The sequence below is a fragment of the Vipera berus genome (genome assembly GCF_964194415.1).
Source record: "Vipera berus genome assembly, chromosome: 1".
Lineage (NCBI taxonomy): Eukaryota > Metazoa > Chordata > Lepidosauria > Squamata > Viperidae > Vipera > Vipera berus.
In genome coordinates this window covers 24263951-24277808 of record NC_138202.1, presented here as the reverse complement: position 1 = coordinate 24277808, position 13858 = coordinate 24263951, and the positions used below count along the sequence as shown (strand labels likewise).

At 44.4% G+C, this 13858-nt stretch overlaps 1 protein-coding gene across 1 annotated transcript in view; it reads right to left on the bottom strand.

The window, feature by feature from the left end:
* NID2 (nidogen 2) overlaps positions 1-10184 on the bottom strand; it is a 64170-nt gene extending 53986 nt beyond the window's left edge. The window contains exons 1-2 of the mRNA XM_081314416.1: positions 9976-10184; positions 6383-6688 (exon numbers count right to left, since the gene is read on the bottom strand). Of these exons, the coding sequence (XP_081170542.1) occupies positions 6383-6688; positions 9976-10176 (507 nt within the window). The 5' untranslated portion in view covers positions 10177-10184. The remainder of the gene's footprint in view (positions 1-6382; positions 6689-9975) is intronic.
* Positions 10185-13858: the final 3674 nt, after the last annotated feature.

The window sequence follows — 13858 nt, the reverse complement described above, 5'->3', positions numbered from 1 at the left end:
GAGCAGATGCTGAACTCCATAGCAACCTCAGTCATATAAGTCATTTTTAGTATTTCATTGTCTGTAACAACTATTGTTCTCTTGCCTCAAATAGTCATAATTTTAAGGCATAACAATCTATCCAGGAAACAACGGAACAATCAGCTTGACATCACTACCCGGGAAAAGCTGCAGGGAATTGCTAACACTTTTGAAGACAGACTCAAGATTCAGAAGAACCTTGACAGCCTTGAGCATTGGGACCTAGGCAACAAGTTCAGTGGTGAGAAAAGTAAGGTCCTGCACTTAGGCAGGAAAGACCAAATGCACTGGTATAGAGTAGGCGGTACCTGGCTCAGAAGTATTAACTGTGAGAGGGATCTAGATGTCCTAGTGGACAACCACTTAGGTATGAGCCAGCAGTGTGTTGTGGCTGCCAAAAAGACCAATGCAGTCCTAGGCTATATCAACAGAGGGACAACATCAACATCAGAAGAAGAGATAGCACCACTTTATACTACACTAATGAGGCCGCATGTGGAATACTGTGTCCATTTCTGGTCACCATGATACAAAAAAGTTGCTGAGACTCTAGAAACTAGAGTACAAAGAGCAACAAAGATAAGAGACCTGGAGGCTAAATCATACAATGAACAGTTAAGGGAACTAGGTATGTCTAGTCCAGTGATGGCAAACCTTTTAGAGACCGAGTGCCCAACATCTTAAAGTTGCCAAGTTTGCTCCAGATCATCTAATGATCATGCCATAGCATCCAAGGAAGTACTTCTCATTGTCCAACAAATTCCTGAACCATGTGACAAAATGTGCTATATACTTCAGTAATAGCAGTGGAAACAATGCAAGAATCATCTCAGATTAAGACTTTTTAATGCCTGATGCATTTTCCTAGAGACGTGGCTGCCAAGGGAAACAGATGTCTCTCCTGTCATCTGCTGGGAGGAGAAAGGAGTGGAAGGAAATAGACAGAGATACTGAATACAGCTTTGTATGTGCCATATGGCTAGTCTACTCTGCATCTTATCTTGCCACCTCAACTACAGTGCAGTGTCCTCTTTAAGAGTTAAAGCAAAGTTTAGCCCTGTTTCATCTCAACCCCAAACCGCAAGGCTAAACTGACTTTTGGGCAGAGAACAAGGCAGACTAGGCCAGGGGTCTTCAAACTTGGCCCTTTTATGACTTGTGGACTTCAACTCCCAGAATTCCTCAGCCAGGCACCCTGAACTAGGCAAATCATTTGATACTTTTCATGGGTCAGCTCAGCTTCTGACCATGGTTCCCATCATTCTAAGTCAAAACTATTTTCCATGGCATCTTGGAAAGAAGTTTAAGCTCACCTAAAGTCTCCATCTCCTTTCATTCTCCCAGAACATGACTATGATGTAGCTACCCAAGCAATTTATAAACTGTTAAGGAAAAGTCTTCTCCAGTGTAGCTCTTGGCATTTGTGGGGCTCAAACCCCGCATTTTCTCCATGCAAAGCACGTACACAACTACTGAGGGTTGGCTTCTCTCAAAAAAAGCATTGGCTAGAGTTCTTTTAATGCTGTTTCCCCCCCCCCCCTTAACAGGAACGGGATATTGTAAAGTCATGGAAAGAAATTTGTGGGCTTCAGCCATTTGCTCTCAGCAGTATCCAGAGATCAGGGATGGGCTCTCATTTCACAGATTCTGAGCATTTTCAGATGGCAAGCCCTCATCATTCCTGTCAGAGTTATAAAGGAGGGATTGTTGTCAAATGGCACATAGGCAGACCTACAGAACTGCTGAGCTCTGTAAGCGGGGCTAATTTGGGTGAGTTTGGGAGGGAGAGATCTGGGAAGGAAAAACACCCGGGACTTAGAAACCTGGGCAAATAAGGCAGGGAGGGGGAGGGAGAGAATTTGGCACACAGCACTAAAACCAAGCAGGACACGATTCAGAGGCTGATCTGCTGGAGAAGCTCTGCAGAAATCCCTTTTGCCAAGAATGAAAAGCAGGTAGGAATCCTGCCAGAAGCTGCTCTTCTGTAGCTTGGATGTAGAGAACTTCCCCTGGTGGATCGTGCCCTTAGCAAACAAGTGGAGGGTGAAAGAACAAACAAGGGTCACAAGGAAACCAACAGCTTGCTGAGAGCTTTAACGGGGAAAATTGACAGATAAAAGGATCCAGGGGCTTAAGGGTCAAAGGGCAACAGCAAAGGTCAGTTTGATGCTGATCTACAAAGCCAGTTTCAATGGACTTTTGAGAAGGGAAACCCTGTCAAAGGTGACACAAAAGGGGCACATTCTACCACTCTTTCTGAAAGAACAACAGTGTGTGTATGGGGAGGGAGAATGGGGAGCAAAATTCACCACCATACCCTGCAAGAAAACATTATATCTCTAGTTAGATATAAAACATTATATCTCTAGTTTCCCCTCCTGCACCTTCTGTTGCAAATGTGTCTTCTGGTAACTCCTCCCCTCCGTTCAACACACAAAGAGCCTCACGTTGGTCAGACCAAACAATTTCTTTTTCCTTATTGTATTCCTGCTAATACCAACCAGATTCAGGAGACCCGACCGGCAGGACCTTAACTCTGAAGTTAAAATATAACCACCGTGATCAGTAGCTAGTGATAACCTCCAGGAATGTGTCTAACCTTCTTTTAAAACAATGACACATTGGAAAATTTCACAGACATGCAGCAAAATGACTTCTTTAACAAGTACCGTATTTCGGTCCATCTTCCACTATTCAGCTCTGCGGGATAACCTAAGATTGGACTAAAAATAAGCATCTCTTTTCATTTTTCATGCTTATCATGCATCATTGTTAATTCTCCTTCTTCCAAACCAGAGGGACAGGCTATATAGTACCAGGGTCACATGCAACCTTAAACCCTTTGTTCATTGCACTGCAAAATTTCACTTTCCTGCCAATTGGAGATAGGAAACATAAAAAAATATCAAAGCAGATCTAAAATGTGCCAAACAGAATATTGAAAACCTGCTTTCCTATTTACAGCCTCCCATTTGAAAGAGCCTTAAAAGGGAAAGCAATTCCACCCACAGAGAGAGAGAGAGAGAAGGCAATTCACTTAGGGTCATTTCTCTGCCTTTGCTCCTCCGAGATCCATTGAATACAACTCCTGGCTACAAACTGTTTTCCCATCATTGTTTTAAAAACTCAGAAATGAATTGACATTCATTCCCTGGATCACTTTTTAGCCTTTGTTACATCTTTTCTATTTGGACCGCAATGGTCAAAACTCAGCACTTTATGCCGGATGTGATTGCACCACAGATTCATAGAATGGCATTACATCATCATGTCTACCATTTGTACTTATTTTGAGAATTTTTTTTATTGCCTTAATTTTTAAAAATTGTTTTTCAGTTTTACAGTCCTATAATTGTACATTGTCCAGAGTCACTTGGTTGAGTTGGGCAGCTATAGAAATTGAATGAATGAATGAATGAATGAATGAATGTAAGATCAATTTTATTTCCAGTCCCCCTTTAAAGACCTCCAATTGTGCTTTGCACACCAGCTGCATCCTGATTTAACATTTTTATTTACCCACTCAGAATTCTTTCTCAACGTGCTCTACTAGCCAATGTCCAAGCTTTCTTTCTGCTAGTGGTAAAGAAGCGATGACTGCAAGGTCACAGAAGGACTAGACAGAAGACAGTGTGGTTACTTAACACCAGTTTCACCTCTAAGTCTAGGAAGAGGACCCAGATTAGGCCTAGAGGGATGAAATAGGTTCAGAAAGATGTCAGCAAGCAAAGCTTCTTCTGTATTCAGGATCTGTCTCAGAGCCACTTCAAACACTCTCTGACAATACAAACTTGAAGCTTCTACAGCAACTACACAAACAATTAAATGGGATCAGGGTTTCTGCATCTTGAATCTCTACCAGGGCATCTCTTTTCAACACCAAATTTAAAACTGGAATATAGAAATGAAAAACCAAAATGAAGAGGATCCTAAGCAGGCGCAGAGTTTGTTTTTCTGGACAGGGAGTCACTAGAGAATCCTGTACTCATAGGTACAGATAGATGGGCTTCTGAATCAGCCTCACCATCACCTTCTTCTCAAGCCATGAAAAACTAAGCTTGTTTTCAGGCATTTCCGAACATTTATGCATAAAAGCCAACATCAGTTTTGCATCCCTGGCATGCATCCACCATGTTTTTGGAGACACACATTCTCCCCTTTTCACCCTTTGTGAAATTGCTGTAACAGATCTTAGCCAGAGCAGTTTGGGGCCTCCAAATAAAGCGTGAAGCAGCTCATAGTGTGATTAATTCAAAATCTCTTTCCAGTACAGTTAGTTCTCTGGAAACTGGAATGGGGGCACAGAATGTCCTATGTTCAAATTCAAAAACTGAAAAGACATAAAATTCAGGACTTGCTCAGAGATAATCCACAGCAGTAGATGAGAGCAAAGACTATGAATTTGAATGTAGAAGGTCCATGGTTCAGTCCTAGCCATTTCAAGATAGGTCAAGGACAGAGAAGATTCTGCCTGTGGGTCTAATCCTGCTTGCAATATCACTTATCCAGTCTTCCTCCTAAACAACTCTAGGCTTCACAGCATTGCACTCTGCATGACCTGCCCATTTCCATGAAAGAGGAGGCAATAAGCCATTATTCCTCTCCTTCTCTTGCAGTTATGATGAACCTGACTGCGCAACCTACAGCCTCATAGATGTTTCTGAACTGCAATGCTCAACAGCCCTAGCCATAATGGTTAAGGGCTAATGGTGTTAGCTGTATTTCAACAACTTCTGGAAAGACATAGGTGTGTTCAGAAGTAAGAGATGGGGCTTCTGCAAAGGAGGGAAAAGTTTACGTCCAAGTCCCCACTCCTGGACTTTCTTAACTTTCCCAGGGAGATGGTGGCCTAAATGTAGGCTCTGAACCAGATTCAGTTTATAATCTACAAGACTTGTTGTCTTTTTATTTCTTTTCTTTGGATATGTTTTCTAGGTACCGTGTTCATTTCCCAATCCACTTGAGATAGAGGAATGAGCACTAGCCAAGCTACAGAGGGAAATGGCTTGAGGAACTGTAAGGCAGGTTCATAAGAATTGTGTATACCTATTATCTATGGGAGCTAATCAAAACTAAGGCTGGTGTATGATTCTTCAGAAATCTCACAAGGCACTAAGGCTGGCAGGCTAGACCAAGGTCAGTATAGATCTTAAAAAATAAAACCTGGACTTTTTCCAGATAGCAAGCTGGTATGTTTCTCCACATTTTAAAACCAAAGCCAGCTCTTCAGGGATAGGGATGGCTTGGTTTTTTCTTTCTCTTTTTTTAATGTAGCTGAGTCCATGTTGAAAACAAAATACAACAAAATGCATACCCATCCCATTATAGGAATGTTATTAGTGTCTCCTTTCCATGTGCTATGGAAAATATGAAATGGGCATTTCCCTGCTGACATACAATTGAATTGTTTGGAGCAATCCATCCACCATCCCCAACTAAAAACATTTAAAGCAGCAACAAATGTTTCAAAAATAGGAAACTATTTTCCTATTTCCTCCACCAAAGGGTCATCTCTGCTGGCTGCAAAATGTGAGAAAACTCCCATTCTTTTCAAACAAGCATGCATGCCTCAAGGCCATAAAGCAAAAAAAGATTGCCATACAGGAAAGTCATCCTTAAAACTGACATTCCTTCCTGCTGCTATGGTTTCAGCTGGATTTTCAGATGTTCAAGATTATCTGTGCAATTTCCCAAAGAATTATAACCTACCTTCCTTCCTTCCTTCCTTCCTTCCTTCCTTCCTTCCTTCCTTCCTTCCTTCCTCCTTCCTTTCCTTTCCTTTATTAAAAAAATGATTATCAGCAGTTTTCTGGGCCCAGGGTTTCTCTACCCCCAACAATGTGTGGATCTCAACTCCCATAATTCCTCAGGTCAAATGTTAGGTCCCCATCCTGGCTGGTGAAATTCCACACATCTTAAAGTTGTTAAAATGGAAAAACCCTGATATAATCCCACACTTGCAGAGCCTATTAGCATAATACATACAATGTCTTATCTCATTCCAAGCAAAATTCAAGAGTCTTGTTGACAAGACAAAGACATCTATTGACATCAAATTTTTCACTCGATTTCTATCTCAGCCTTTCAGAGGGAGAGGAGGGAGCGTCAGGAGTCTCGTTCTCTCGGTCCCTTTTGCCACCGTCTATCTTATGAGGACACAAGAGCCCTTGTTCAAATGTCCCACATGACATCAACTTCTAACCTCCTCCCAAATAATGATTGTAACAGTCAACTTTCTATGTTTCCCATTTTTTAAAGGTTTCATAGCATCCTAGCAACCTGGCCCAATGGCTTCAACATTACCTGTTCAGTGTGCTACAGACAGAAATCACAGGAAAGATGTCACAAAAAATCAACTCACCTGCTTGGACGGTGCAGAGTTGCGGGTGACCTCTTCATAGGCTCCTACATCCTCCCAGGTGACAATGATGGTTTGGTGCGGGACAAAGCTGGTAGCTGTGGGAAATCCAGCTTGGATAAACTGAGTAGCCTGTTCCAGGACTTCTCTGGAATCATCCAGCCGGTAATAGATTTTACCCCGTCCACGGCTGGTATCAATGTCTGATAGAAATGGAGCAATGGCAGGGAAATCTGTAGGGAAATCATCATCCACATACTGGGTCTCTCTGGGGAAGTCCTGAGTTGAAATGATCCCATTGGTTCCAACCTGTCACGGCAGTCAATAAACATAGAGTGAGATAAATGACATCCACCTTTGAATGGTAAAGGAGTGATTTACTGAAACCATTGAAGAAAGTTATCACATGTTAAAAACTCTTCAGTACAGTACTGCAGAAAGTGTATCCCTCAAGTGATTTCAAATTAAACTGTGAACACAGTGATTATTCCAAGTTCCTCCCAATTCTTCAATCTAGACCAGGGGTGTCAAACTCAATTTCACTGAGGGCTGCATCAGCATTGTGGTTGCCCTCAGGGGGCCGGGTGGGTATGGCCAGGGTGGGCGTGGCCTACTGGGTGGGTGTGGCTAGAGTGCGTATGGCCTACTGGGTGGGCATGGCCAGCTCTACATAGTTCGCATCAAGGGTGCCTATGGGGGCCTGGGCAGGAGTGGGACAGATCTGAGGGTCTCTGGCAGAAGGAGGGTCTCTGGGCCAGGGCCAAGGCAGTGGGGGCCGTTCCCTCACTGTTTCCAGGATGGCTTCGCGGGCCGCATGAAACCACTTCACAGGCCGGATCTGGTCCCCGGGCCTTGTGTTTGACATGTCTGATCTAGACCAAGGGTGTTCTGACTGGGCTTTCTCAGAACTTTAGCAGAAAGATGACTAATTGTGGCAAAACATCATGGTTGTAGACACAAGGGAGCATTAGGTTTGATCCATATTTTTTTTTCATTTCACATATGGAAATTGTTCTCAGATACTCTGGATGATAACCTCCTTTACTCCCAACCTGACCTAAGATTAAGAGTGAGGTTCAGTGGATCATTGTCTCACTCCAGAAGATGTTACAAAATTTCTCACGAAACACAGCAGTAATCTGCAACATTTGTTTGTTTGTGTCCCACCTTTATTATTTTTATAAATAACTCAAGATGACAAACATATCTAATACTCCTTCCTCCTCCTATTTGGCCCATAACAACAACTCTGTGGGGTGAGTTGGGCTGAGAAAGCATGATTGGCCCAAAGACATTCAGCTGGCTTTCATGTCTAAGGTGAGACCAGAATTCACAGCCTTGTTGTCATTGGCCCAAGGTCACCCAACTGGCTTTCAGGTCTAACGCAGGACTAGAACTCACAGTCTCCTTGTGATTGGCAAAAAGACTCATGCTTAAGGAGGGACTAGAACTCGCAGCTTCGTTTCTAACCTGAAGCTTTAACCACAACTTACATAGCTCTTATCCAGAACAGCCTTAATATGAGAGTTGCCAAACAGGCAGAAGAGAAGCATTTCATTTGCTGTTATAGCTAATACAACAAATAACTCTTTACAGCTAACTGTAACTATTGATGAAATGACTTCCGTGTGATACTCTGTGAAATAACGAGGTTGTGCTGATGGGCCACTGTCCCACAGGGGCATACCAGAAAGTCACTTTATCAATAAATAGCAGTCATGAAAACCTGTACTTTGTGAATATATAAAAATAATTAAAGCGATCACTAAATCTTAAACTGGGTTCCCCCGACATACTAGAATAAGCTAACATAAGTGTGATAATCTGTGATTCAGTGTGGTGTAGGAACCAAGTGATAATATACCTTTTGTCAGGAACTCAAGGCAGTGTATGTAGCACTTCCTCCTCTCATTTTTCCCACCTCCCAAAGAGGCAGGTTAGGCTGAGGGAGAGTGAGCGGCCTAGTCACCCACTGAGCTTCTGTGGCTAACTGGGGATCAGACCTTGGATTTCCCTGATGACAGCCCATTGCCTTAATGTAGTGTTTTTCAAAGGGACGCGGTGGCTCAGTGGGTTAGGATGCTGAGCTTGTCGATCAGAAGGTTGACAGTTTGGCGGGTCGAATCCTGAGTGCCGCGTAACAGTGTGAGTGCCTGTTACTCGTCCCAGCTTCTGCCAACCTAGCAGTTCGAAAGCACATAAAAATGCAAGTAGAAAAATAGGGATCACTACGGTGGGAAGGTAATAGCGTTCCGTGCGCCTTTGGCATCTAGTCATGCCGGCCACATGACCATGGAGACGTCCTCGGACAAGCGCTGGCTATTCGGATTTGAAATGGAAATGATCACTGGCCCCTAGAGTCGGAAACGACTAGCACGCATGTGCGGGGGAACCTTTACCTTTACCTAGTATTTTTCAACCTCAGCAATTTAAGACGTGTGGAGTTCAACTCACAGGATTCCCAAGCCAGCATCGCTAAAGCAAAAATGGTCATAAAATGGGGTGTGACTCAGTTAACAACTGACTTGCTTATTAATGAAAATTTTAGGCTCAATTGTGGTCATATGTCAAGGACTACCTGTATTTTTCACCTAACATGAAACTTGAAGCAAAGAGAAACAATGTATAACACAACTCAAGGTTAGAAAGGCTGTACAAAGTGCTGGTGTAAAAGGGAGCAAGAGAGATTCTACTAAAAATGGTTGTGGGAATTTAGCAAGGGGGTGCTTTGGGGCAGTCTGTAATTTCTCCTTGGAATTCCTGACTCAATTCTAGTCTGTAGATTTTTTCCCCTCCCATCTTTGGAGGTCTTTGCCATCAAAAGCTTAATACCGTATCTGACTCTAAGCCTGAAACACAACTCCATGACTAGACGTTTCCTTCCCGCTATACCACAAAAGGAAAGGTTGAGAACTTCAGAAATATATTCATCCTATGAGGGGAAACAGGTTTTTAATGCCTTATGTAAGAGCTGCATTCCTTGCCTGGGGGTTTTTCAATTTACCAAGCAAGGAGTGAAAACTGTTATGTACTAAATAATCCACATCTGTGGTTGTGATAAAAGGCTGTATTAAGGATTTCGATCCATCCCACAATCTATTGCCAGCTCTCAAGGCCTATATGAAACGAACCGTGAGACATCTGCCATCGTGTGGCAACGTGCGCCAAAATTCAAAGCCAGGGAGACTGGAAGAGACGGCCCAGTGGCCAGGCTAACTTTGGGAAACTCTAATTCGACAAGCACGTGGGCCTCCTGGAAAGAACTTGGCCAGCGTAAAGAAGAGCCATTGATGTCAGTTGACCGAGCATCAGACTGGAAAGAAATCTTCGAGCGAGACAGAGCCTTATTAAGTACCCAGAGAATTCTTGGGCTCATAACTCAAGCTGAGCAGATGAAGCCTGCCTCAGTAGACCGCTGGGCTGGCGCCCTGCGCTGCCTTGTCCGGACTGTTCTCCCTCACGCGCTCTTGCATGGATCGCACACTTGAGGAAGGGGAGGGGGCTGGTTTTTTTTTTCCTCCTCTCAGCCCCGACCCTCCGACCCCCTCCGGGGCAAACGGGAAGGGGCCAGAGGCTGACTATGCCTGCGCACTTACGTAGAGCTGACTGAAGTGGGTCTCGTAGAAAAGCAGCGGGCTGGGCAAGGGCACGGGCACCGAGGTCTCGTCGTCTCCTTCGGGCAGCTCCTGGTCCCCCCGGGACCCCCCAAAGAGGAAGAGCTGCGAACGGGGCAGGGCAGCCCCCCAGCCCAACAGCCGCAGCAAGAGCAGAGAGAGGAGCGGCCGTCTCCCGAGCATGCTTGTGCTTGGCCCTTGCGAAGGACTTGCTCCTCCCGGGCTGGCGTGGAGTGGGAACCACAAGTCCCAACCCCGGGAGCCGCCCCCGCATCCCACCCCTGAGTTCCCAGGGCTGGCCCTGGGCGGGGCCGGAGGCGTCCACTGCGCGTCTCCATTGGTTGCCCTCCGCCCGGGCGATGACCAATCCCTCCCAACCGGCAGCTCCCCGCGAACATCTGGATCTCGTTAACCGCTCCTCTGGCACGGCTACGCCTGCCGAGGGCCCTCTGGAGTCTCGGAGTTGGGCAACTACTTCAAGGGGTCCCGTTCCACTGGCGCCTCCGAATTCCACTTCTCATTGGCTGGACTGCGTCGAGCCCCTTGCAAAAAAAAAATAGGCAACCAGACCTGGGCTGCAAAAAATCCGCGAGACGACTGGCTAGGTGGCAGGAAGCGACTTTCTGCGCCACTTTGCTATGCCTAATGGTCAGCCGGATATTGCAGACCGATATGGTGAGCCGTGCAGAGGGTGATATTTCCATTTCTTATGAAAGAACATTGGTTCACTAAACAGTTTCAGATGTTAGTTTACTACATTTCTGGTAGTAAATGTAGTAAACAATGGTGTAGTAAACAATGCTGGTAAAGTTCCTTAATTGTCCAAACTGTCAATTACTATGGACAGTTTCGACAATTAAGGAACTTTACCAGCATTGTGAGAACAGGTTTAAACTTCAGTGAAGTGTTAACAGCCCTTACATGGCTATTGCTTAATCCATATTCTGACAGTGAATAGGATTAGCTCAAACATCCCCAGCCTGGCCTCTCCAAATAGGATGGGCTACATTTTCTGTTCCTCTGCCACTGGCATAAAGCTGCAGAAAACTCTGAAAGCTACTCAAACATTTGTTCATGGTAAATTCTTTTAAGCACAAATTAAAAACAAATATTTATAGCTGTTAAGAAATGCAAAAGCTCTCTGTACATCAAAAATTGTAGAAGAGGAAGGAACCCACTTGGAGAGAGAAGGGATATTTAGCATTACGCAAGATTCTGCCAAATATGGTATCTTCTGGATGTGTCATCGATGCTGGGTTGGAGACTGTGGGAGTAGTATCCATTGCACATAGACATCCCAAGGCTAGGAAAAATTACATACATCCAGATGTTACTTCTGATAGTGGATGTGTGGCTGGATTCATGTAGTGTACTATGTCATGATTATTTTTTCACTCAGTGTAGTGTGTAAGCTCAGCCCTTGCATTGTTTAAAATAAACCATACTGTACTTATAACAACCCCTTCATGGATTACTGCCTTGTCATGGTGAAGGGGCTTGCGTAATTCAATGAAGCTATGAGCTATGCCATGCAGGGCCACCCAAGACGGAAAGGTCATAGCAGAGAGTTCTGACAAAACGTGATCCACTGAAGAAGGAAATGGCAACCCACTCCAGTATCTTTGCCATGAAAACCCTATGGACAGTACCAAAAGGCAAGACGATATGACGCTGGAAGATGAGCCCCTCAGGTCGGAAGGCGTCCAATATGCTACTGGGGAAGAACAGAGGGCTGGTACTAGTAGCGCCAGAAAGAATTAAGCGACTGGGCCAAAGCTGAAAGGACGCTCAGCTGTGGATGTGTCTGGTGGTGAAAGGAAAGTCCGATGCTGTAAAGGTTTTTTCTCCATAGGAGCCTGGAATGTAAGATCCATGAATCAAGGAAAGCTGGACGTGGTCAAACAAGAGATGACAAGACTGAACATCGACATCTTAGGTATCAGCGAACTAAAATGGACAGGAATGGGTGAATTTAATTCAGATGACCATCAGAATCCCTCAGAAGAAATGGAGTAGCCTTCATAGTCAATAAAAGAGTAGGAAAAGCAATACTGGGATACAATCCTCAAAATGACAGAATGATCTCAGTTCGAATCCAAGGCAAACCATTCAATATCACAGTAGTCCAAGTCTATGCCCCAACCACCAGTGCTGAAGAGGATGACATTGACCAGTTCTATGAAGCCCTACAGCACCTTATAGAACTAACACCAAAAAATGATGTCCTTATCATCATGGGGGATTGGAATGCTAAAGTAGGAAGCCAAAAGATAACTGGAATAACAGGCAAGTTTGGCCTTGGGACGCGGTGGCTCAGTGGGTTAGGACGCTGAGCTTGTCGATCGGAAGGTCGGCAGTTTGGCGGGTCAAATCCCGAGTGCCGTGTAACAGAGTGAGCGCCTGTTACTCGTCCCAGCTTCTGCCAACCTAGCAGTTCGAAAGCACGTAAAAATGCAAGTAGAAAAATAGGGACCACTACGGTGGGAAGGTAACAGCGTTCCGTGCGCCTTTGGCGTCTAGTCATGCCGGCCACATGACCACGGAGATGTCCTCGGACAAGCGCTGGCTCTTCGGCTTTGAAACGGAGATGAGCACCGGCCCCTAGAGTCGGAAACGACTAGCACGCATGTGCGGGGGAACCTTTACCTTTACCTTTTACTTGGCCTTGGAGTGCAAAATGAAACAGGGCACAGGCTGATAGAATTTTGTCAAGAGAATACGATGGTCATAGCAAACACTCTTTTCCAACAACCCAAGAGACGGCTCTACACATGGACATCACCAGACGGTCAACACAGAAATCAGATTGACTATGTGCTCTGCAGCCAAAGATGGAAAAGCTCTATACAGTCAGTAAAAACAAGACCAGGAGCTGACTGTGGCTCAGACCATTAGCTTCTCGTTGCAAAATTTAGGCTTAAACTGAAGAAAGTGGGGAAAAGCACTAGGCCACTCAGGTATGAATTAAATCATATCCCTGATGAATATACAGTAGAGGTGACAAATAGATTTAAGGAATTAGATCTGATAGAGTGCCTGAAGAACTATGGATGGAGGTTCACAACATTGTACAAGAGGTAGCAACTAAAACCATTGCAAAGAAAAAGAAATGCAAGAAAGCAAAATGGCTGTCTGAGGAAGCTTTGCAAATAGCTGAGGAAAGGAGAGAAGCGAAAGGCAAGGGAGAAAAAGAAAAATACACCCAACTGAATGCAGAATTCTGGAGAATAGCTAGAATAGCCTTCTTAAATGAACAGTGCAAAGAAATAGAAGAAAACAATAGAATAGGGAGGACCAGAGATCTTTTCAAGAAGATTGGAGAGATGAAGGGAATGTTTCATGCAAAAATGGGCATGATAAAGGACCATAATGGCAGGGACCTAACAGAGGCAGAAGAGATTAAGAAGAGGTGACAAAATTATACAGAAGAACTATACAAGAATGAGCTTAACGTCCCTGATAATCACAATGAGGTGGTCACTGACCTCGAGCCAGACATCCTAGAATGTGAAGTGAAGTGGGCCTTAGAAAAGTTGAGCAACAACAAAGCTAGTGGAGGTGACAGTATTCCAGCTGAGCTATTCAAAATCTTAAAAGACGATGCAGTAAAAGTGCTACACTCAATTTGCCAGCAAATTTGGAAAACTCAACAGTGGCCACAGGATTGGAAAAGATCAGTTTACATTCCAATTCCAAAGAAAGGCAGTACCCAAGAATGTTCAAACTATCGCACCATTGCACTCATTTCTCATGCTAGTAAAGTTATGCTTAAAATCCTACAAGCTAGACTCCAGCAGTATGTGGATCGAGAACTACCAGAAGTACAGGCAGGATTTCGAAGAGGCAGAGGAACTAGAGATCAAAT